Genomic DNA, 23,293 nt, shown 5'->3' with positions numbered 1-23,293 from the left:
TGACTTACCTGGTTTGCAGCTGAGCTGAATTTATTTTCATGAAAGCTGCTCTTCAGAGTGAGGGGGGAGGAGGTTGAAAAAGACTAACATAACTATGATGATCTGAGGATCTAACTGAGAAGAGCTAGGGAAAGCTGTAATACTTTTTATTGAGTTCAAGGACATTAGGGAAAGGGATAGTGTGTGCCTGAAAGCTTGGTGTTCTCGGCTGTATTCATCTAGTAAAAGATTCTTTTTCCTGCACCCTCTGTATCTGGCAAATGTCAAGTGGTGGCTGACTGCGCGTTGTGGCCTTGTTGTCGTTTCCAAGAGGTGGAGTATGGAAAGCCGGCTGCATTGAAAAGCAAAGGCTGTACCCCGGCCGTGGCCTGGGGCCACGCTGCGCCCGGGAGGGCGCTGGGAGAAGGTGAGGAGGGCTGGGCTGGGGCCCGGGAGCAGCCGCCTGGGGCGGTGCCTGCCGGCGGTCCGGCCGCTCGCCGGCGCGGGCTGCGGCGGCTGCTGAGGGGCCGGGGTAGGGCGGCAGCGGCCGCGCGTGCCGCGGCGGGAAGGGAAGGGAAGGGCGGGCCGGGCCGGGCAGGGCAGCGCGCGCGGCTGAGGGCGCCTCAGGCCGGCGGGGCGCTGAGCGCGGGGGGCGGGCGCCTCAGGCCCAGCGTCCCCGTGGGGGCTGAGCGGGACGGCTCCTACCGCCGGATCAACAGGTAGCTAGTCCGCGCCCTGGTTCCCATTCTCTTGGTATTCTTCACCCCTCCCAAAAGCTGGTAAAAGACTGCTTTTGCGGTTTCATTTTTAGACTTGGCATTTTTAAAAATCTTCTATATGTTCTTTCCTTTTTATATTTGGGGTGATCTGAAGTACTTGTTAAGATTTCTACTTCGAAGTCAAACTCTGATAATGAGCTATAAATCATACATGGCTCACTGGAGAGGGGGGAGGGATGGGATGAATGCTGAAATAGCACCTGAAGACTTCAAAGGTCTGTTACACTGAAGAGTGTTTCTCAAAAGTTAGCACACGCATCCTCAGGTGATGTTGTGAATTTTGATTTTAGTAGGACACCAACAATCCAGAATTCTTCCAGTGTACAGGAGTTGACCGCTGCATTTTAAAAATGAAAAATACCCCTAAGCCTGGCTGTTTCTGACCTAGTGTGGCTGTGAGGGGCCAAGTCCGGCAGCCCAGGCCTTGACTGGCTGGGGACGTTCCCATCGGCCTCCGTGGGAGCTCCCTGACCTCCTGTGTCGCTCTTCCTGAATGTTCAGGCTCTGTGCTCTACTGCTGCTGAACAAACAGATCAATATATCTGTACTTTTTTAAAGAGTGGGTTTTTTTGAGGTTTGAAGGGATGTTATTGGGTTATTTTCCACAACTGATGGGGAAGAGGTAATCTGTTTTCCTTTATATGCAACATTTGCCAGAAGTCTGTTGCAGCAAATTCTGTTATTTAACTTTTCATCTTTGCCCTGTGATGCAACAACACAGTTGAGCTATTCGTATTTTAATGTAGGCTGGCTTATAAGTATTACTTTGTGTACCTTCTGTATGTTGTAAAAGAAAAAGATCCAGTTAAGGTCAAGATGTATCTTTCTATAGTGTTAAAAAACCCTTATATTAAAGGCTCTTTAATTGCGTAAATGTCTATTTAATTGCACTTTACTGAAATGAAATAAGCTCCAAAGTGAGCTAATTTTTAGAGCTTCTCTTTTGATAAGGAATTTGTAGGTAGTTTTTGTTTTCTCTTGGGCTAGCAGGATGGTATCAGTAGGGGTAAAAAGAGGTGAGGAAGATTTGCAAGCTTTCCACTATTGTGGCAGGGTTAGATTTGCAAGAAAATGAAATGCATGTATATGATCACTTCCGAAAGAGTAAAGGAAGATGAACTGTTTTTAAACTTTCCCTCTCAAATTACATGTTTCACCAATGCTACTCTAAGGATGTGTATAGAGCATCTGAACTAATGGAATAGCAGAACAATGGGAACAATCAGTAACTAAATGGAAAGCAGGGCTGGCTGTCTTAAGATGATACTGAAATTTGTTAGAGCCTTTGCTCTACTTTAAGAAAGATAACTAATTTCATTATTAAGCTGGATTTATCACTGATTTAAAGTTTCTACCTGGAGCTAAATAGTTTTTGAGAGATTGAAGTAGATTACTTGTGATGCTTCCATCAATCTTTCTTTGGGTTTGGGACCTGGGGCATGGTTAAGGGACCATCTTTCTGCTTCCAAACCTGCATTTCACTCTTCTGCTTGACTAACTCTCAGATGCTGACATGTTAGGTTTATGTAGAATCAACGCTGTGAGTTTTTCTGGTTTACATGGTTTGTGTAATGTGATCATGTCTTTGGTGAACTAAAATAAATTCCTAGTTTAAGCAATAATTCTTAATTCTTGCTCTGAGTTCATGCTCATTGTTTCTGGTTTTGACCAATACTGATAAAACAACACAGTTATGGTTTAGTGGCTCACTGAGTAGCAATAGGAGGCTGAATGTTTTATAGTGGATGTCAGACACACTTGATCCTCCATGTAACTTGGTGGTCTTACTGCTAGTTGTTGGCTGATGGCAAAGTTGACAACCTATTGTAAGCAAAATTGCATCAGATTTATTGTGATATATGACACAGAGCTAGATATATTTTTAATGACAGGGACGTTTTTGGTGCCCCACAGTGGTGTAGCATGGAATCGCCCAATTTCTGCAAAATGTTAAATTCCAAAACATAGTAACACAGTAGTTACAAATGCAGTGTTACTATAAAATACTGTATTTCCAAAGAAAATCTTCGCCATGCAAGAGCATATTACACTGTGTGTGTCAGATGATAGTGTAAAACCAGAAAAGTGGAGTGTATTTTAAGAAAAAGGACATAGTTTATACTGCGTATATTATAAATGCTGCTAATCTAAACAGAAAAGAAAATACTTTTTCCTTGCTATTGTAGAACAAGAAGACAGGTACTATCAAAAATGGAAAATCAAAAGGTGCAGAAAAAACAGTGTGGTAAGATACCTAATATATTTTGTCATTATTATCTGCATCAATTTTACAATGTTTTATTAGACTGTCATAGGTCTCTCATGGGGTGTTGAGCTGTTGGGGAAATGTTATTTTCCTTGCTGCCAAATCTTTGGACAGATAAAGGGCTAATCTAATGACAAACTTTCAAATAGTAAATAATACCACCACAAAGTCACCCTTTTTTTTTTTTTGCTGATATTTACCCACATTTTTATTGTCTTTTAACTTCTTTAAGAAACCCCAAACCTTACAAGTGTTTTAAATATACAATATCTGCTGTTAGTGTGTAAATAATTATCAAATAAGTATTTTTATTATACCCAAAAGACTAAGAAACAGATTTTCCAAGTGGTTTACCTACCTAAGGTTGTACGTAGGTGCCCAGAAAATACTTTGTGTTAACTTACTAACCTAACAACCTCATTCAAGATTCTAGCTGCTGTGGTAAGTGATTACATCTTCTGTAACTAAATATCATATGGCAAGCCTTGCTTTGTTGGATTCTTTCCCCATTCACTCTGTAGATTTTCAACTGTGTTTTTAGTCTGAATATTGTAATGGTTCTGCATTATTAATGTACCTTGCGATTGCAAATTTAATGTTTAGTAATTTGCATCACATTTACTAACAGTTACTAGTAATTAAAGGCCAGAAATATTAAAAAGGGGCTGTTACTTTAGTGAAGGAAATCATGTTCAAATAACAAACTATGAAGAGGAATTTTTTTAGGTTAAGTGTGTTTGTTATTTTATGGATGGATAAAAGTGGCATAGCTCCATTCTTTCTCACTGTTGTTTTTTTTTTTTTAAAAATACATACTAAATTTTTGGGCAGGTTTATTGCAATACTAAATAGATTAAAGAAAAGATAACAGTTTACTTTTTTCTTGTTTGCTATTAGATATGAAAACAGACCTGAATTTACTGCTTGAATGCCTTAAATATCAGATGGACTGCCCTGAATCTCAGAAGGAGGCTTTGATCACTATTTATTCAATTTGTCAACAAAACAGTAAGAAGCATTTTTCCATAGAAACAGCACAATTTTATGTTCACAGTATATGTTAAGAAGCTGGCTGTCATGGTAAAAAAAAAAGACTATCTAAATGATATAAGGCTTGAAGCTTTAAAATCTTGGAAGGTTTTCATTTTGTGAAGAAACAAAAGCAAAAGTTTAATTTTTTTTTTTTTCTGTTATAGGTGAAGCAAGTGAATATTTTCGAGAAATTGGTGGTTTGATGTTTATAAATGATCTTGCAAAGTCAAGTGTTCATTGCATAGTAAAGGAAGCAGCTTTATTTACATTAGGAATTATAATAGAGAGTAACGGTAATAATAAGTAATATTATTTGCATTTCTGACCGAGTTATGATCATATGGTATTACTTTTGTGCTTTGTCTCCATTATTTTTTGTTTTAGAAAATCAGATTACAAGATTACCAGTTTGAGTGAGAGGCAGTAAAGGTGCCACTGTTTCACTGTCCATCCCCAGATTTGGAGAAAAACCTTGCTGATTTGAGTGAACAGCATGTCTTTATGATACCAGACAGCTGTACTACTTCTCTTCCTCAGCAGCAAGTGTTAAATGACTCACAGATTATTCCAAAGTTTGCCTAGGTCCTGGTTGGTATAGAACTGACTACAGGGGGAAGCCCTCAGTTACTATAGTCCTGTTTTGTCTCCACTCACCACATACTGGATGCAACTGAGACTCTAGTTACTATATTGCAAAAAAAGTTCAGGATTATTAATAGCTTGCTTTAGGACTTAATGGTTTCTATTTTCTGTTTTCAGTTTATTGTCAACAAACTTTGTGTACTTCTGCATTGTTTGAAGACCTAATTTTATTTTTAATTAATACGGATTCTGGTGTGAACTTGAAAAGAATGTCTGTTTATGTCATCTTAGTACTGGTTTCAAATAATAGTAAGTTGGAGTTTTTTTCTGTGTTACAACACCAATTTTTCATATTTGCCAAACTGCAGTACAGAAATTTGGAACACTCTTAAGTAATGTTTTGGTAAAGTTAATTTATAAAGATGAATGCTTGCATGTAACTGAACCTGAAGTGTGTAAGTAGATCATAGCTCACTGGGATTTCCTTAAATAGCAGAAAGTGATTTAATTCTGCAAATGAAACTATACTTTAAAAAAAAAAATGCAAACCAGTAGTTTCTGACAGTCTATAGAAAAAACCACACATAGCAAGAAATGGAACATTTTTGCCAGTGTGTTGGTGTGATTTTGTATTTGTTTTGGGGGGGATATATGCTTAGGAAATGGAAATAGAATGTATATATGTAAGTTAAACTTGATATTTAGATTTTGTCTCAAGTTGCATGTGTCTGGAGTCTTGTATGTGTTCTTTTTTAGAAAGTGGGCAAACCTGTGTCAGAGATACAGGCTGCATTGGTCTTCTGCTACAGCTATTCAGGTACACAAACGGTTGCAATTCAAACAAAAATTATAGGCTATTTAGGATTTATGTTTGCTTGACTATTTGGGACTTGTCTGTGTTCTTAACAGAACGACTCTTTCCACGTTTGAGGTGAATCTGTCAGATGAAAATACTAATCAGTGCTATCAGCTGTGGTCTTCAGTCTGCAGTACTCTCTGTGCCTGTGTTAACAATCCTCAGAATGGTAAGTGTTGCTGTTAAAATTGCGAAAAAAGTTTAAAGTATTTCTCCAAAGTGACTACAGTTTGTTTTCACTTTTACTGTTCAACTGAAATTTCACATTACATTTTGATTTGGGGCTATTTGTTTTTACTTTTCTAGAAGATAATCAAAACATTTGCTGTTCAGTTTTTCCATATGCCAAAGAGTGGCTTGAAAGTCACACAGAGCCTGAGATAGTTCGTCCTATTTGTTCATTTGTTGGTCTCACAGTTGCAAATAACTGTAAGTGCAGCACAAGCTTTAAATATTTTTTTCTTTTGTAAAAATAAGTTTAATTCAGTAGTTAAATGTTTGATTTCTTTTTGTCAATCTCTACAAACCCATTTGCTGTTCTAGCTTTTACCCTGAAAACTACATTCCACCATCTTTACTTATACTGCATTGTGCTTAAGTGCACAAATAGCCACAAACTGTCTGCGTTTAGTAAGGTTGGTAAAAACTATTTGGAAGCTGTTTTGATTAAAAGTATTTTATGAATATAAGTCATTATTACATCTCTGAAAACAATGACTTGGGTAGAACTCGGGCATAATGTTTGCTGTTTGTATGCATGTATTAGGGCCACGTGTTTTCTGTAACTACTTTATAAGACAATTACTGCATTTCTTGAGATTTATATTTATCCAACTGTTGGTGAAAATGTAATGATTAATACATGCACAGAAAAATTGTAATGATTGATAAAATGCTAAAACAGTTTGCAACTTGTATTAAAACACATTTTTTCTTTTTTTTCACTAAGTATACGTGCAGAAATATTTTGTTTCTGTTGGAGGATTGGATACGTTAGCTAAAGTTCTCATCAAGCTGATGCGTGATTCCTGTATGAGTCACTCAAGCACAAAACTTGCAGTAGTAGTAACAAAGACTCTGGATGCCTGCATTGCTAATGACTGTGAGTGAAAAGACTGCTACTATTTTTTGTATGTGGTAACTTTAAAATGAAATTTTTAAAGCTGGTTTTGCTGGAAAAGTGATATGAATGGATTCTGAAAGTCAATGAAGTTATATACATACCAGTTTATACTGCTGATTTTTAAAAATTCCAATGTATATGTGGGGAATGATTCAGTTCATCTGAGGTGGGTTGCTTTCCCATTGTTACTAAAATAAAGATAGTGAAATTTAAACTATACTAAAATTAAAAATAAGATGCTAGAGGTAGCTTTGTGTAAGTAAAGCTGAGAACTGAGTGTGGCAATCAGTTTGGATCCTGGAGTTGGAGCTGTGTTTCTGTATGTCTATGCCTAAACTAATAAGCTTCGTACGCTTGAGGAGGCTTTAGTAACTTGGGTGCGGAGCTGAACAAATATGGTATGTCTGCCTAATGCATCTTTACTCTGATTTACTGTCTGGATAACACTATCCTAATTACGTCTTTGTGTATTCTATCAGATTTTGAGAAACCTGTGAGCCTGCTGAATCTGTGCTGTTGGCCACGGTTATTATGTTTGATGCTTCTGCCATAGGTGCCCACTAATGGAAGTTCAAAAGAGTTTAAAAGCATATACCTGCACTGGTTTTGAGCCTAGTTTCAAGAAATTGGTATGTGACAGGATTAGGTTTCAGCATGTATGCACTAGCAGTGATGATCCCAGCTTCAGGAAGAGATCTCCCTCTACCAGAAACATTCCTATCTCTTTTTGTGGCAGATAGACTATGTGTCAAACCTTATTCTGCTCTTTCTTGCTCTGTTCTGGAGCTGATAAAGGATGTGGAGAAACTCAACAGAGGTCTGCAAAACTTGCACATTGCAGAGCCTTTGTTTATGAGATCTTCTGCCACATCTCTATAGAGCACAGTCTGGGAGAAAGGGTAGTGTTGGATATGGGGAGCAGCATGGGCAGTTACTGCACTAGGAGGGGTGTGGTAATTTCAAGCGTTAACATGAAAGAGTGAAGAGAAGGACCTTGCAGGCCCAAGGATTTTAGAAGTCGGTGGAGTTCCCTTGAACAACAGCATTTTATACTTGGATGATGCCTATATACTTATTACCTAGTTTATTTTACTTCAAATTATTTTTAACATAATAGCTGCCATGGGTGTTGTCTTGACAAAGTATCACACTGTGTCGGAGCTTCTGAAGCTGCTGTCCAATGACATTCTGGATACAGGAGAAAAAATAAGTATTATTCTAACAATTGGACACTGTACTGAAGTTTGTGGTAAGATTTTTTTTTTCTTTTTTATTTCTGTCAGTTTCTACTATGTTCTCATACACTAACTACTTCAGTGGTGTCACTCCATCAAGATTGGAACATGAGGGAAAATTCTATTAAATGATGTAGTATTAACATTCAGAAAAAATGTTTACCATAATGTTCCATCTTTAAATTTTAAAACCTGTTAACAGGTAGTATCTTTAGGAGCTTAGAAAAAGTAGACTATTATGCGAGAATTCAGAGCTGGGCTTAGGTACCACAGGGTAAAATTCATCCAGACATGAAAACTGCTACAATACATACCTACCAAGTAAGGTTTTTTGAGCTCTATTTTAATGGCCCTTGATATACACAGCTTCTGTGCACTGTTTACATAGCTATTTTTTCTTAGAAGCTATATAGTAATGTTGTTCTTGAAGTAACATAAGCAGTAGGTGACTCTGAGATGTTTTTGCCACGCTCCTCAGGGCTTTCCCGAGCATAATAACACTTACGTTTGTATTTTATGAGTACAAGCAAACAGAATGGGAAGTTGTGACACACTGGTCTTTGTTTATTTATACTACTGTTTTTTTCTCATGTAGGTTCAGAAATGCAGGAAAAAGGGATTACGTTCAAAAGTCATGATTGATTGTCATCCTCTAAATGTCAATAACAAGTTCAATAATTAGCTCAGTAGGTCATAAATCTGGTATTTTTAAAAGACACTTTTTCGCGAAGGATTGAAACAAAGCTTAATGGAAAATGTCTTTCAAATAGAAATATGAATAAACCGAACAAAAGTTTCTCTTAAAATGTTGACACTGACAAGATAATCTTATTTCATCTTTTGTTGATTTCTTTGTTCTATCAAGCTTAGACAACAAAACTATTTTTGGAAAGTTGTCAGTTTTATGAATACATACTGTGACTGAGATCACAATAAAAAAATTTAGCTAATTATATCGTTAATGAGGAGGAAAGATTAGCTAGACCAGGATTAAAATACTAATTTTATTAGAGTTTTGCTAATTATAAACTTTAAGCTTTTGATATATCTGCATCTCAAGGTTTTCATAAATGTAGCGTATATACTTTAAGAGTGTATATACCAGAGGAAAAGAAATAGAGAAGCCATAATTCAATTATTTTTAGGCAACAACTAAACAACTAAATGAGTTTGGTTCTCCGTCATGTAATTTGTCTCAGTCCTCCTTCAGTTTTCTTACAAGAACTTTGAGCTATGGTCAAATCATCCTGTGTGATCTAGAGAGCTGCTGCTGCTGTCTGGGTAGGAAGTCATTACAGCATGCTTGGATCTGTAATGAAAATCTCTCAGAATTTCCCTGCAACTTAGAAGTATTAGTTTCTAAAATTACTGTAAGATTGTGTATGAGGCTTCAACCAATCTATTTTCCTTTACAATGTCCTATTTTAGAAGAAAACCAGTGTGAACTGCTCCAGAACAATGGTCTTCCACTTATGATTCAGATATTAACCGAATCTCAGGATGAGGAATTAAATAAAGCTGCTACTTTTGTGCTGCAAAACTGCAAACAAATGAGTAAGCTTACTGTTACTGCTTTTAAAATTAGAGATGATTTCCATGTTTATGTGATTTTCTAAATGATTTTAACTGTAGCAGCTTTGTAATTCTATGTACTCCGAGATGTTTGTTTTCTGCAGAAGAGTTGCATATTTGCCACCATGGACTGATTATGGCATTTAGGCAGAAAAAAAGAAAAGTAAGAATTCCAATAATGTTGTGATAGTGCATTTGTGAAACCTCTATATGTAGGGCCAGTTCTTAAAAGCTTTCCCATCTATAAATTATGTGCAAAATATTAACATTATCACTTAACACACAATTGATACTCTATTCCTGGGTGTGTATTATTGTATAGAGACTAAATGAGTAAACAATGAAGCCCGAAATCACCATGACTACAATTATTTTGCAATATTAAAAAATCTTGATCTTTATTTTTAAAGTAGGGTGTATCTTGAAGTATCCTGTTTAAGCTTTTTTTAAATTTACTTTATAATACTACTAGTGAAACAGAAAGACATTTTGTCCTTTAATTTCCAAAGCATGGAAGGTATTATGCAATTGATAATTAGTAACAAGCACGTATCTACATTTCTGTACTGAAACATGACTGAGAGTTTTGTTTAAGATTGAGGCGGCATGGTGATTTTCAGTGTTGATTAATACGGAGTTGTCTTTTAAAAAAACAAGACACCCATACACAGGTAAAGGACCTATAGAGTTAAGATTAAGTTCATGATAGTAATTTTTTAGAGCACAGCATCATTATGTAAATAGCTTATAGTAACTATAATTGCAAGCTCACCTCTTGTAACTGCAGTTCATATTTGAAGTGTATTAACATTTGTGTGTAAATTTAAGTTATATAACAATTATTATTCAGAGGTTATATTTTGCATTAAATTATTGGGGCTGTCCCTCAGCATACTAAAATATAATAAATACTTATTAAGGTGTTCACTGATAAAATTTGCAATATTAATATTGTTTTATATTTTATAAAGCTGAACAATTGTCCCTGAAAATAAATGATAATTTGTTAAACGTGAACAATGCAGAAGAGTTGGACATGCAAGTCAGAAAAAGAAGTCTACGAGACTACTGGACGAAAGCAAAAGAAATTTTACACAGAATAAACTTGATTGAAAAAGAACATGATGAGGTTCGCCTGTTTACCAAAGTACCATAAAACTAAGCAAATCTTTCCAGAGTTTAGGGAGAAATGAAAGTAAACCCTTAAGATAATTTCAGTGTCAACTAGAAAAGTAGGGAAAACATTGGCTATGTGTGAAACTACAACCTGCAACTTTTACCATGACTGTATGTCAAAGTTAGAAGTGTGCAGGGCAATCAGAGAATGCAGGCATCTGTATTTTCATGAAGCATTTTAGTTTATTATAAAACCATTTTTTTCTGCAAAATTGAGATCATTTAAGTTGGAGAAACAAGAGTTAGATTTATTCTTAATTATCAATCATTTGAACCTATAATTATAATATTTGCATTCATGAAATACCCATGATTGTACAGCTATTACAGGATAGATGATAATGGAAAATGCGAACATGAACTGAAATAAAGTTGATCTATATTTTCCTTGTGCTGTATAACTACTTGGTATCTCTGGGTGTGGAACAGCAAGTTTTTGAATTATTTAGCTGTATCTTAATTAGATATTTTCATTTCTAGAAGTGCCTTGTATTAGTAGCAAATCCATTGCTTCAGCATGGAATTCTCACTTAATAATTACCCCTTCAACACCTTCAGCAGCACTAATGTCTTGTTGGCTCTCAGCTCAGTCAGGGGTTTTTGAAGCTTCTCTGGAATTTGCTTTACCTTCAGAGTTAGACTGGTCTATCCTAGTTAATCTTGTTACTAGGTTTATTTAATATTTTTATAGAGCTTGTGTAGTTGCTAACTAGTATTTTTCAATACAGGAAAGAGTGCAAGGAGGAGTATTTGTAGAGAGATCTTCAGAAGCCAATATTGAAGCATCAAAATACCATGAAGTGAATCCTGCTGATCCAAAAACTTACACAGAAAGAACACATAAAGTAGTACATTGTCCACAGTTGACCTTTAAGTCAGATGATCAGGTTCTTGCTACATCTGTAAATTCTTCTCCACTGAAAAATAAAATAGTGAACGCTATGGATCCAGTAAATGCTTCTACTAGACAAAGTGAACAGAGTCATATTCCATGTTCAGTTAATGAACTGCAGCCAGACAGTGTACTTCAAAGTCACAGTATAAAGGAAAAAACTGCTTGTGTAAAAAATCGGTCTATTCTTCAAGTAAGGTAAGTATCTTAAACCTAAGCGGAAATACTGAGTTGCTTTTCTTTAGTAATTTCGAAATTGAATGTCAGCCTTTTAAATTATCTGTTACTATGTCTCTTTCACCTAGTGAAAAGACACAGCCTTTTGGTGGCTCACTAGAGAATATTCTGTGGAAGTGTTTTTGACATCACAGATTAGTCACTGTAGTAATAAAAGATTCTGATCTTTTTCTGTGAATGGTAGGCTTCTGACGGATTTTATAGAGAGCCTGTTACAGGCCATGTTCTGATGCCTTCAACATGGTGATGAAAAAGCATCCATAGTTTTTGCCTCAAAATTCTTACTGAATCAGTAGATCAAGATTTGACCCATTGCTTTGGATGAAACCACAAAAAATTGTGTATTATGCACTTACTAGGAAAACAGCAGTTACAGAACTGCTCAGCAAAAATTGGAGTGTCTATGAAGTAGGGAAAAAGTGACCACCACCCCCCTGCTCTTCTTTTCTCCCTTCATACTGAATTGCTTGCTTGCATGGGAAGAGACAGGTACAGCCTTGTGTAGTCATTCACTGTCCTCTTGCTCCTTGCTCTCACACAAATGCTTAATTTTCTATTTTTCTTTTGCTTCTTATGGTTATCTTTTCCTCTTGATAAACACAAAGTTAATTATAGGCAACTTGTAAGGATAAATACAGATTCTCTTATTTGAATTTATATCTGGAATATCCCTCAAGACAGGCAATGACAGGGTATGAACAAAAATAAGTTTCTTCTTTTCTTGAGTTCCACTTTTTTTGGGTGTTTTTTTAATGTGGCTGGCTGAACCCTGCTCCTATGCAGTTTCCTTGCATGCCTTATATTGTAACTTTGCAACTACCACAGAAATTACCAAGAGCCTAGTATATTTTCCATAGTACATTCATGTAAATTTTGCTTTGCTACTGATTAGCATAACTTCACACAGCTTCTTTGTCATTCAGATTTCTGAAGCACAAAACTATTAAGAAATTAACTGGGGTGGTGGGGGAGGAGTTACCCAAGCATAACCATGGATTAGGCTCCTTGATCCTGCAGCATTCAGAAGTAGTCAATGACATAGAAAAATGCATGATCACCATATCATAGGAGCATGTTGGTTGCATAGAAGTTAAATCAGTGTAAGAAAAGAAGAAAATCAATTACCTTTTAGAGCAATTGCTGCATCTAGTGGTGGCTCCAGTATTCTGAAGACTTTGTGAAAGTTTTATGTGTGCTAACTAATCTTTACGTGAATTAGAACTGAGAATGACTCTGGAACCCAGCACCCCTTGAAAGCACTGTATTCCAGATGCTGGAACAGAGGTGCTGAACAGCACTGCAAGGAATGCTAACCACAGGTCTCTGGTAGACAGATGTCTAACACACAGTGATTATATGCTACAAGCCCAGTAACTTGGAATAATTAGAATAACTTTATTTTAGAGTTTTATGTATTTAATGTGTTTTTTGTTTTGCCTTTGGAATGCGTGTATTAATTCACAGGTATATGTATGTTGTGAAGTTTGATTATTTTTTTTTAATTTGTTCACATTTTCTTTGTCTTAGTGAACACTTATTTAAACAACCAGCAGAGATTGTTAAAAATATGAAACAGGCATGCATATCAGGTACATATAGCTAACCATACTCCCTTCTTAGATAATTTTCTTCTTAATGTGATTTTAATTAGTTTTGTGTACTTTTATCACTATTTTTTATCAGATGTTATGCATCATTAGATGACAGAGTACATTACGTATAATATCCTTTAACTTTTTGCATAGTTTTGGAATTTTATATTGTATACAATTTTACCAGGAAAATATTTATTCTACTTCTAATATGTATTTTAGCTTTTATTTTTTAATTGACTTTTTAATATTCAAATGAACATATCACGAATAAATGTTTTAAGTTTAGTCTGAATGCAATCTGTACTGAACAATGAAAGCCATTCATAGAAGATGCGTAAGGATGCTGGTTTTGTTCTACTAGGGATAGAACCTACCTGTTAGAGTGACTTCTGCCTGAAGGTATTCCTACGTGTTGAACATGTGTTTAAAATAAATGTATCTCAGATTTGCATTGATCCTAGTCTGATACATTTATTTCAGAATTGGCATCTGTTTGATCAAATCTTATTCATAACTTAGTTTCCTGGTAATTTATAAAATTCATAATTACTCATTAGATTAGTATTTGCCAGAATGATAGCTTTACAGGTGATCAAGCTGATCTCCAGGTTATACATATTTAAATTGAGTATAAGTACTATTCCAGTACATCACATTTTTCAGCATCTGATTCCAAATAGAAATAAAGCTTATAGGGCTTAGTTAAGTGAGGTGAGTTTACAGGGTTATTTTGCTGTGTTCAAGTTGAAGCAATATGCTTTGGGAGAGTGATGAAAAAGCACTGAAATAAATGTAATTATTCTGGATTTACAAAAAAGTAAATGCAATCCATTTAATTTGAGGAATTTCATTTGGGTTTTCTGCTGTTATGTAAATTAAACTTTAATAATCTACAAATAGAAAATACAATTGAATATAGGTGCGCTGGTGAATGATTACAAAGACAGGTTGCATTTTCTGAAGTGTTTTTTTTTCCTTCCTATTTTAGATCAACATTCATTCTACTCGGAGATAACCAGTGAAGAAAAAAGTCATTCAACTACATCTGCATCTCATAAAATGGCAAATTTAAGATGTTTAGGTAAATATTATCTTAGGTCTTTTTTCCTGAATCCATAAAAGAAGCCATAAAGAGTCAGCAATGCAATAAGCAAACTGACATTACAGAAATTTTAATGCATCTATTGGATTACATATTATGTATTCTTCCTTTCCTTTTTCTGCCCCTAAAATAAAACATAAATATTGAAGTAAAGCTTACATGTTCCAGTTCTGGTCTGTGTAACTTTTCTTAATGTGGGTTTACTAACAAACAGAATATATAACACCTTTAAATATGACACACTACTTACAAGAATACTTAAGAGCAGGTGTTTTCCACCTTTCTCTGATTGGAAAGAGGGAGGAAAAACATGTAGCCCTGCTCAGTTCCCTCATGTATTCTGTGGCTAAGCCTCCGAACTGTTCTGCAGCCCTTCTGTTTTCTCTGCCTTATTGCTATTAAGTACAGGCCGTCATTTTTATAGTAATCCATGACTGCAGCCCTCAGTTACTCACCTCCTACTTCCTGAACATGGTCTATCAGTAGCTTACAAGAATGCTGCTGGTATTCAGGATTTGTAAGTGGATTTAGTAATCAAGCCTGTTTCTCTTTATTAAAAAACAAACAAACAAACAAAAAACCCAAACCCCAAAAGCCCCCTCCCCCCAAGCCCATAACCCATCTTTGAACATCATTTAGGCACATGAATCCAAGTTGTCAAACTAAATTCAAACGGAGATTTAGCACTGCTTTATTGTAGGCTAGAATATTGCAGGTATGTACCGGTGCCCTTCTTACAATTCCTCACAGTGCCAGAGTTCTCCTTCAGCTGACATAACTAACTGTGAGAACATCCGAGAATTAACTAAACCGTAAATTACCCTAGGCATGTCCTCAAAAACGAACAGGAAGGAAATTAATTCCTATTTATTTATTATTAAGGAAATTTATTCCTTATTTATTCAGATAACTATTACGACACAGAGAAAGTTTGTAAGTATAGCAAAGACATCTTTTATATTTTGGTTCTTAGATAAATGTGCAAAGGGAACTGAGGCCCCTTTCTTCCTATCCCACTAATATTTTTACTTCTGTAGAGGATCCGTGCCTCATTTAGTACTTTTGGAGTTGAAGTGCAATATAACTTGGTCCCATAGGTCATGTTGAAAACACTTTTTTTTCTTTAGAGAGCAAGTACAAAACAAGAAGTAAGTATTTTCAAGAAAGTACATGAAAGTGTAACCTCTTTTGAGATGTGTATATGGAAAACTGGAGGTCAAATTGTAGATCATAGGGAGCAAAGTAATATGCTGGACTTTGTGATGGCTTCTGTGGCATTCATGCTTGCTGTTTCTACAATATCCTATTTTTTCCTCCAGGTTGTACAGCAGGAGGACTGTCCTTCAATAGCAGAACCTTTACCAAGATGTTGCAAAGTTGTCCGTACCAGTGTGAGCATCACAAAGTCATTCTGGAAGCTGAAGAAAGATATAAAAAGGAGCTTCACAAATTGGCTGTTTGTAACAACAGCAGATACACAACTCGTGAGAGTAATTATGATTTTTTTTTTCAGTAGTTGCAACTATTGTTTTAAATCGTATTTAAAATTCTGTTTGGTCTGACTCTGATTGTCCTGCTTTTGTAAACTCACTCATTTAATTTGATTTACCAATGATTTGTACAAAGTGAAATCTGAACTACCCACTTCTGTTTTGAGGATCTTGCGTATTTCTTGGCAGTAGTGATATATCCTTGTTATAGGCTTTGATGAGACTGTCCTGTTTGCCAATTAGTCAAGTACTAATAGAAGGGAGTATATTAAGCTGAAATGAGGGTGAACGGATGTATGACATCATAACAAGACATTTCATTCTAATATCACATACTTATGGATGTAAGAAGCTCCTAATTTTTAATGAATTAAATAAAAGTGCATCCTATATTTTTCTGGTTTAAAGGAGGCATTTTGAAAATTAAACAGTTATTAATTACTGGCATTTGCACTGGTGTCTGTCTTATATATTCCAGAAATACTGCTGACCCCAGTGAAGAAAGAAAGACTGCATACAGAACTATCAACTTTCAGGAGCAAAAAGTATAGTTTCCAAAGTAAGAAACTTGTTTGGAAATTAATGCAAAAAACCCTTACTGTCTAAGTAATTCTTCTGCAGGACTTTGCCATGCGAGGCTGTGGAGAGGGAATTAGGAGGTTTTTTTCTGTGGATTCTGTGAAAAATTTGTATGTTAATAGGCCAGAAAATGCATATTCTATAATAATGAAATTGTGTTATGCACATTAATTCACAATGAAGTTATCTGGCACTTGCTTGATAGATACTGCTTTGAATCCTGTCAGGGTTACTTCCATGCCATCTGCTATTTTTCAGTTTTGTGGCATTCATTTTTAAAATGTAGAGCTATAGTCAGGATCAGAACACCGTACAGTTGCCTGTACCTGGATTCAGCACCATCTATTGTACAGTTATAGCCATGTTATCCTATGATACCTGTTTCTGTTCCTGGAGCTCTGCTAAGGACTTGGGTCTCTGTGTGCTAAATAGCTAAACTTATACAACAAAACTAGAACAAGTAACTGAAAACAACCTATCAGAAAATTAAGCACAGGAGATGTGTTTACTTGTCCTGTATCATGAGGTGTTGAATAAGATGTTACTAACAAGGTGGAGTTGGAAAAGTGCATATAAGTTCCATCAGTTTCTGCAGTGCAGTTTAGGAGCCCTATGTTTACAGAACCATCAGCTGCCCATAAAAACTGGTATTCTTTACAGCACACAACATTTGTAAATAGCAACACACTTTCCATTTGTAAATAGCAGAGTACATATCTTTTACAGTATTTTATTCTGTAATATAGCAAGAGAGTTAGTGGTTATAATTTTTTCCTTATTCTGCAAGATTTATGTTTTTACATAATTCACAAAGAATTTTCTTCAGAATGTGGTGTTTGTGGGTACATCCTGCAGAACTCCAACTACAGTCATACATTACTACAGTCATCAACTAGGAACCAATACTGTTTCTTATGACTGATGACTAGAAATTTTAAAGTAGGCTGAAGCAGCTCTCTAAATCAGTACTTAAATTCTAAACCAGTAGTTTTGAGTAATTTTATCTCAAGAGTCCATTACACTAATGTATTACCTTTAACAAGTAAACATTTTCTGAAGTAAACTGAATTTTCCGGTCTTTTTTCCAAGATCAGATAGTAGTATGGCTCTCTTAAATTTTAATTCCTAAACATTACCTGTGTTTTGTGTTTCTTTTTAAGAAGGATGCATAATGATTTACTGTTTGGGTTTTTTTAAGGTATTCTTTTGACTCCAATTAGAAAAAACAAATCTAATACTTCAAATAGAGATGACTATAGTAAAAATAGTAGGTTGACTGACGACTATAACTTGGTACCTACATATGAAAAGTGTGAGTATTACCAGAAAGTTAATTCTGTAATAAGTGTAACTTAAAGATCAAGTTTTGCATTTAGGCCTGGGCATTGAGAAAAGCACCTGTGCTTGCTATTGGAGACAGATGGCTAAGAATTTAAATAGGTGTGTTCTTTTACTTTCAATCATAGTCTTATTGATGTTTGAGTTAATCCCTATTATTTGCTAGTTGCTTCCAATGCATAAGTAATCCTCATGCGTTAATGTCAATGATGAGAAAAAGATCTAATGAAAATGAGATATTAGTAATAAAGCAACATTTACATATTCAAGTTAATCAGAAGAAATGCTTCTTTACAACACTCTATTCAGTTTTATAGTAGATTTCAACTAAAGTAACTAAGAGGTGGCCTTGTTCACAATCTCATAGCTTTCAAAAAAACTCAAGATGCTAACTCGAAGAGACGAAGAGTCAAAGAAATGTGCAACCAGGAATGTCAGCGCTTAAAAGAAAATTGCATATATTCCCTTGACAAAGATGAGGTTAGTTATGCAAAGCCTGATCATACACTCACATATTTATAAATATGTGCAAACAAAATCACTATGAATTGCATAATTTATTTTTAAGTCACCTTTAACAGGAGCCCAGTAGCAAAGTGAAACTTGTAAAAAGGGTATTCCTCTGTTGATTCTACTCCAGTCGTACTGATGTACCCCTGAATGAGTTAAGCATTTTTCAGGTGACAGTCCTTTCTGAATAATGAATATGGAGGTATGCTTTCTCCTGCACTGATGAAAATTTGCATAGTAGAGAAATAACAGAAACCTAGAGGATTAAACATACTAATGGTATAAACTCTGTAAGCACGATAGAAATGAAAGTAAATGTCATGGAAAAATACTGTATTTCAGTAACTGGGTGACAGTGAAGAAACCTTGAAGAACCACTGTTGTCTTGACAAAGCGATAATTTCTTTAGAACTACTTAAGATTGTATTGTCAGTAATAATGCATTGCTTCCAAAGGCAAAAAAATTGTACATTTACATAATTTTTAATTATACCAAAATAAATATTTGCAGAACAATGAAATATGTTCCCTGGACATGGACACAAGAATTTTAAACAAAAGAAGAACCCGAAAAAATTTCACGACTGAAGAAGTTAACTGTCTTTTGAGTGGAGTAAAAAAAATGGGTAATCACTGGAATTCAATTCTGTGGTCTTACCCATTTCAGAAAGGAAGGACGAGTGTTGATCTTTCCAAGAAATACTACCGGTTACAGTTGCAAGTAATCATAATTTAATTTTCTACTAATCATATATGCTGTCAGTTGTTTTCAGCTTTTGCCCCTGAACTGACTTGCAAAGAAAAGGACAGGCTATCAGAATTTGCAACCTATGGGGTTGTGCTTTGCGTCACTTCAGTGCTATGCACACTAAGCATTAGAATGGTCTCTGATGTAACTCAGTCAGGGCTTGTTCTTGGAGAGTGAGAACTAAACTGGGAAAATATTAGAGAGCCTTTGAACCTTCCAGTGCCACCTGATGGGATACAGAGAGCGTAAGAAGTTCAGTTCAGGACTCTAAATTAATCCATGTGTTTATTAGGAAGTCGATGCTTTCTCTGTTCAGTTTCTTTTCTGATGAAAATCTCTCTGACAGTTTTCACCATGTTTAATACGTACACTCCTTACACAGAGATGCTCTGTGGATGGAGTAGATGCTCTCTATGGGTGGAGTAGATAGCTTTTCTGCTGTGCTTTGGGGATGTGTGGGAGTGTTTAATGGCATTTTTCTACTAAAACATTTTCTAAAATTGTGCAGTGTTTTGTGTCAAGATTTGTCTTGATATGTTCTCTTTTATCTCCATTTTGTAGAGGCAAGAAAAAAACAAAGATCATCAATAATATCAAGAGTGTTTTGGGTTTTGTTGCAGAATGTTGAAGAACAGCACTTTTAACAGTGAGGTATTGTCACGATAAGACAAGCCCTTGGAGAATTTAGATTGGCTTGGATTCATGTTTTTCAGTGATAACATTCACTGACAGAGTTGTTATGATTGTAAATTGAAATTGCATATAATTTGATAAGGTTTTTTTAAAATAATGCTAGCATAGCTAACAAAATCTTTATCAGTAAAATTTATGGGTTTTTTTAACTTAGTTTAACCTTCTTGGAACATTTGATGTATGTAACATTTGATTTGGCTTTTTGTTTGAATCCTTTTATAGTTTGATTTATACCATTTGTAAGACAAGGCTGTATTGCTAAAATGAACCTATGTCAGAAACTGGTGTTATGCTGTGTCTGAATTTCTTTCCTCTTAATCAGTGAAATGTTTAAAGCAGCTAAAATATTTTGTTGTGTGTTTAATGTGCAGAAAAATATATCTGACAGAAAACACCAAATGTATGGTTAAGCACTGCTACATGTAGTAGGCAAATCTTAGGTTGGTACAGTAAGTAAATTGAGACAGAAAGCTGGTGGAAGTGTCAGAACCTCTGGGTAGAAGATTTAGTGTGTGGTTCAGCTGCAGTATTTCTTGACTGATCTTAATGGCTGGGATAACCTACATAAAATACTTCAGCCTTGAACAAAGTAGAATGCAGGTACTGATAAAATTTGGCTTCTGTTTATGGTTGGACATTTTTTGGTGTATTATTCAAGTAAGTGAGCAGAACAACTTATGCTAATTACACAATTTTTATAGAAAGCTTTAGTGAAAGCCTTAGGAACTTGATTTTTCAATGATAACAGTATTTCATTTGTATTTTTTATCAATTCTGATAAAGAATGTTTAACTCATAGTTAACTAAATTTTTTCCATAGTAAATTATCTTATTAGCACTAGGTTTTCACTATGATGTAGCTTAAATGTCTAAAAACAAGCAGGATGATCGAAACTGAAAGTCTTGTGGTAAAATTATACCAATGATAAATAGGTCTTCTAATATTTTCAGCTGTTGCACTTTGGTTTTTATCTTATTAAAATATTTAAGCATCTACAAAACATGTCTTTGAACAGAGCTATTCAAAGCAGCACAGTTAAATACTGGCCTACATCTTTGCAGAATACAGGCCCAGAGGACGTCCAGGGAGGGGCGTGGGATGCACAACGGGGAGGTTTACTCTACGAAGTATTTTTCCAAGGCCTCAAAAGCTAGTCTAGACAAGTGCTATTTCATCTGTTGACTGAATGTGTATTGGTAATCTGTATTATTCTGGCCTAAATACCTTTCAGGTGGAGAAAATCAGCAAGGTGTAAATCTTTACTTGACACAAAGTCAGAATATCACAATACTGACAATTTGCCTAATCTTAGGTATAATGTAGGTTAGAAGGGACTGCTGGAGTCTGTAATTAACCTCCTTCTCTGAGCAGGGCTCATTTCCAAGTTAGTCAAGTTGCTTAGAGCCTTGTCAACTACTGAAAGGCTTCAGGGTTGAAATTCCTGCAGCCTCTTCTGGTGCTTCAGCTACTGTTGTAACGCAAGTTGCCAAGGAAGACGTCATTAAACATTCTTGTATAATCCAAAAAGGAAGAGGCATGGACTAGAAGCAAGCAGAAACTTGTGTGAATTTGGGCAAGTCAATTAATATTTTTCTCTCTTTCTATTGTATAACCTTGATAATCTTATTAATTTTCTTGCCTAAAATGTTTTGAAATCCACACATAACGGGCATAATAAAAATATAATTGCATAGGAATGTCATTTCTAGGCTGCTTGAGCTACTCAGCATAATATTTTAGCACTTTGACTCACAAATCACGAAGGAAAGCAGGTTTACAAAAAAACTGGGAACTTGCTTTGTAGTTCTGTGAAAAGAACAAAAATTATTGGCGAGGTGTAAGAATTCGGGTGGTAACAGAAGCTTGCTCTGGTAGGAAATCACATAGAACAGGCATTGTCATGTAACCACAATAATTAATTTAGCTTTCAGCTTCCACGCTACGCACGGTGCCTGCGCGCCAGGGCAGGGGCAGTGCCAGCCGCTGCCGCCCGGTCGCGCCCAGCGCGGCGGCGCCTTCGCCAGCGGCTGCCGGGGGCACGGCGAAGCGCCCGGGCCGGGCCCGCCCCGCCCCGCGCAGCGGCCGGGAGCGCCGCACCTCGCCGGCCAGCAGGGGGCGCTGCCGGCGGCGGCCCCGCCCGCCGCGCAAGGCCCCGCCCAAGGCGGGGAGCGCCGTCGGGGCTGCCCGGGCGCCGCCTGAGCGGAAAGCGGCTCGGGCGCGGCTGGGAGCGGCGGAGGGCCCGCGAGGGGCGGCGGGGCGGCGGCGAGCCGCGGCGGGCCCGGCAGCGCGGGGCGCCCGCGCAGGCGTGCCGGGGCGAGGGAGGGGCGGGGTCCTCGCAGGCCCGGGTGAGGTCACTCTTTGTGGCTGCGGCTGGCAAGATGGCGCCGGTGCTGGTGGAGAAGAAGCTGCTGGGGCCGGACGGGCCCGGCGGCGCCGAGCTCCCCAGTGAGGAGGAGGAGGGGCAGAACCTCTGGTGAGGGGCCGCGCCGGGCGGAGGGGGGAGCAGCATCCTGGCGGCGGAGGCGAGCAGCTGCTCTGGGCCGTCCCGCGTCTGTCACGGCGGGGTCTCCCTGCTCTGCCGAGCCGCCTCAGCCCTCCCGCGGTGGGCGTGAGCCCTTGGCCGGGCCGGAGCGAAGCCTGCGCCCCGCTCGGCCGAGGCGGGGGCGGTGGGGGCGCCGGCTGCCGGGCCGCGCTCCGGCCCCGCTGGTGGGAGCGGCGGGTGGCGGCGCGGCGGCAGGCAGGCAGGCAGGCAGGCAGGCAGGCAGCTGCCCGCGGCCCGCGGCGGGGGCCGGCCCGCCCGGCGGCCGAGGCGCCGGGGCCGGTGAGGAATGTAGCCCTTCCCGGCCCTGAGGGGGCTGATGGGGAGCCGGAGGGGAGCCCCGCACCCGCGTGAATAAGGCCAGCGTCGCTGCGAGGATGAGGAGAGCCGGTGTGCGGGGCCCGAGAGCCGTGGCTCTGTGGGGAAGGCTCCGGGAGACTCGCTCTCTTGTTTTTCTGTCGCTTATAGCTGAGTAACGCTTTTAAAAACACTAATAATGGTAGAAAAAAACGTGTGTAAAATACAGTAATGGATTGTGGGAAGAGTTAGTCATCAGTTGAAAAGTAATGCTTTGCAGCAATGTGACCTATTACAGGGAGAAAAACTTAAAATGTTACCGCATGTGTACCTTATGTTTTCTCGAAAAGGTGGCATACTTTCGGTCTTTTAAAATAAACTTAAATGTTTAACTGTAATATTATATCTAGTTTGTAAATAGAATGAATGTAACTGGATTGGTTCGTGCAGATCTGCTGAGCTCATCAGTGCTGTCAAATGGGCAATGCGTGGGCTGTGTTTGTGTGTGTGCATGCTGTGCGCGGCCGTGGGCACGGCAGTCTGACGGGAACGATGCTGTTTTTCTAGGTCCTCGATACTGAGTGAAGTTTCTACCCGGTCAAGATCTAAATTGCCATCGGGCAAGAATATTCTTGTTTTTGGTAAGTAACATATGCAAGCAGTTGGGTGGTT

The 23,293-nt window shown here is 37.7% G+C and overlaps 2 protein-coding genes across 15 annotated transcripts in view; both read left to right on the top strand.

The window, feature by feature from the left end:
• Positions 1-281: 281 nt before the first annotated feature.
• Positions 282-23,257, top strand: TERB1 (telomere repeat binding bouquet formation protein 1). 9 transcript variants are annotated; one of them, XR_012625123.1, is made up of 22 exons: positions 282-406; positions 2,945-3,003; positions 3,922-4,032; positions 4,221-4,349; positions 4,816-4,947; positions 5,395-5,455; positions 5,548-5,663; positions 5,801-5,923; positions 6,444-6,596; positions 7,735-7,866; positions 9,281-9,406; positions 10,396-10,553; positions 11,329-11,690; positions 13,257-13,318; positions 14,313-14,405; positions 15,746-15,916; positions 16,395-16,475; positions 17,694-17,807; positions 18,201-18,313; positions 18,855-19,064; positions 19,653-19,742; positions 23,189-23,257. XR_012625123.1 is itself a non-coding variant. In XM_074839849.1 (21 exons), the coding sequence occupies exons 2-21, from the start codon at positions 2,970-2,972 to the stop codon at positions 19,680-19,682; spliced, it is 2,505 nt and encodes an 834-aa protein (XP_074695950.1). In that variant the 5' UTR covers positions 282-406; positions 2,945-2,969; the 3' UTR covers positions 19,683-20,069. The 9 variants fall into 9 exon arrangements, 8 of the variants coding, with proteins under 8 accessions (XP_074695950.1, XP_074695947.1, XP_074695953.1 ...); XM_074839849.1 differs by lacking the exon at positions 23,189-23,257 and having other exon boundaries at positions 15,746-15,910; positions 19,653-20,069; XM_074839846.1 differs by lacking the exon at positions 23,189-23,257 and having other exon boundaries at positions 19,653-20,069.
• Positions 22,099-23,293, top strand: part of DYNC1LI2 (dynein cytoplasmic 1 light intermediate chain 2) — a 37,470-nt gene continuing 36,275 nt past the window's right edge. For 3 of the 6 annotated variants that reach the window (XM_074839865.1, XM_074839860.1, XM_074839862.1), the window contains exons 1-2: positions 22,100-22,258; positions 23,189-23,262. In XM_074839865.1, the coding sequence (XP_074695966.1) occupies positions 22,164-22,258; positions 23,189-23,262 (169 nt within the window). In that variant the 5' untranslated portion in view covers positions 22,100-22,163. Of the gene's footprint in view, positions 22,259-23,188; positions 23,263-23,293 lie in introns of all 6 variants that reach the window. The other 3 variants (XM_074839863.1, XM_074839864.1, XM_074839866.1) reach the window with 2 other exon arrangements.

The sequence above is a fragment of the Strix aluco genome, chromosome 14, assembly GCF_031877795.1.
Source record: "Strix aluco isolate bStrAlu1 chromosome 14, bStrAlu1.hap1, whole genome shotgun sequence".
Lineage (NCBI taxonomy): Eukaryota > Metazoa > Chordata > Aves > Strigiformes > Strigidae > Strix > Strix aluco.
The sequence above is the reverse complement of the archived record's forward strand: the minus strand, read 5'-3'. Positions and strand labels throughout refer to the sequence as shown.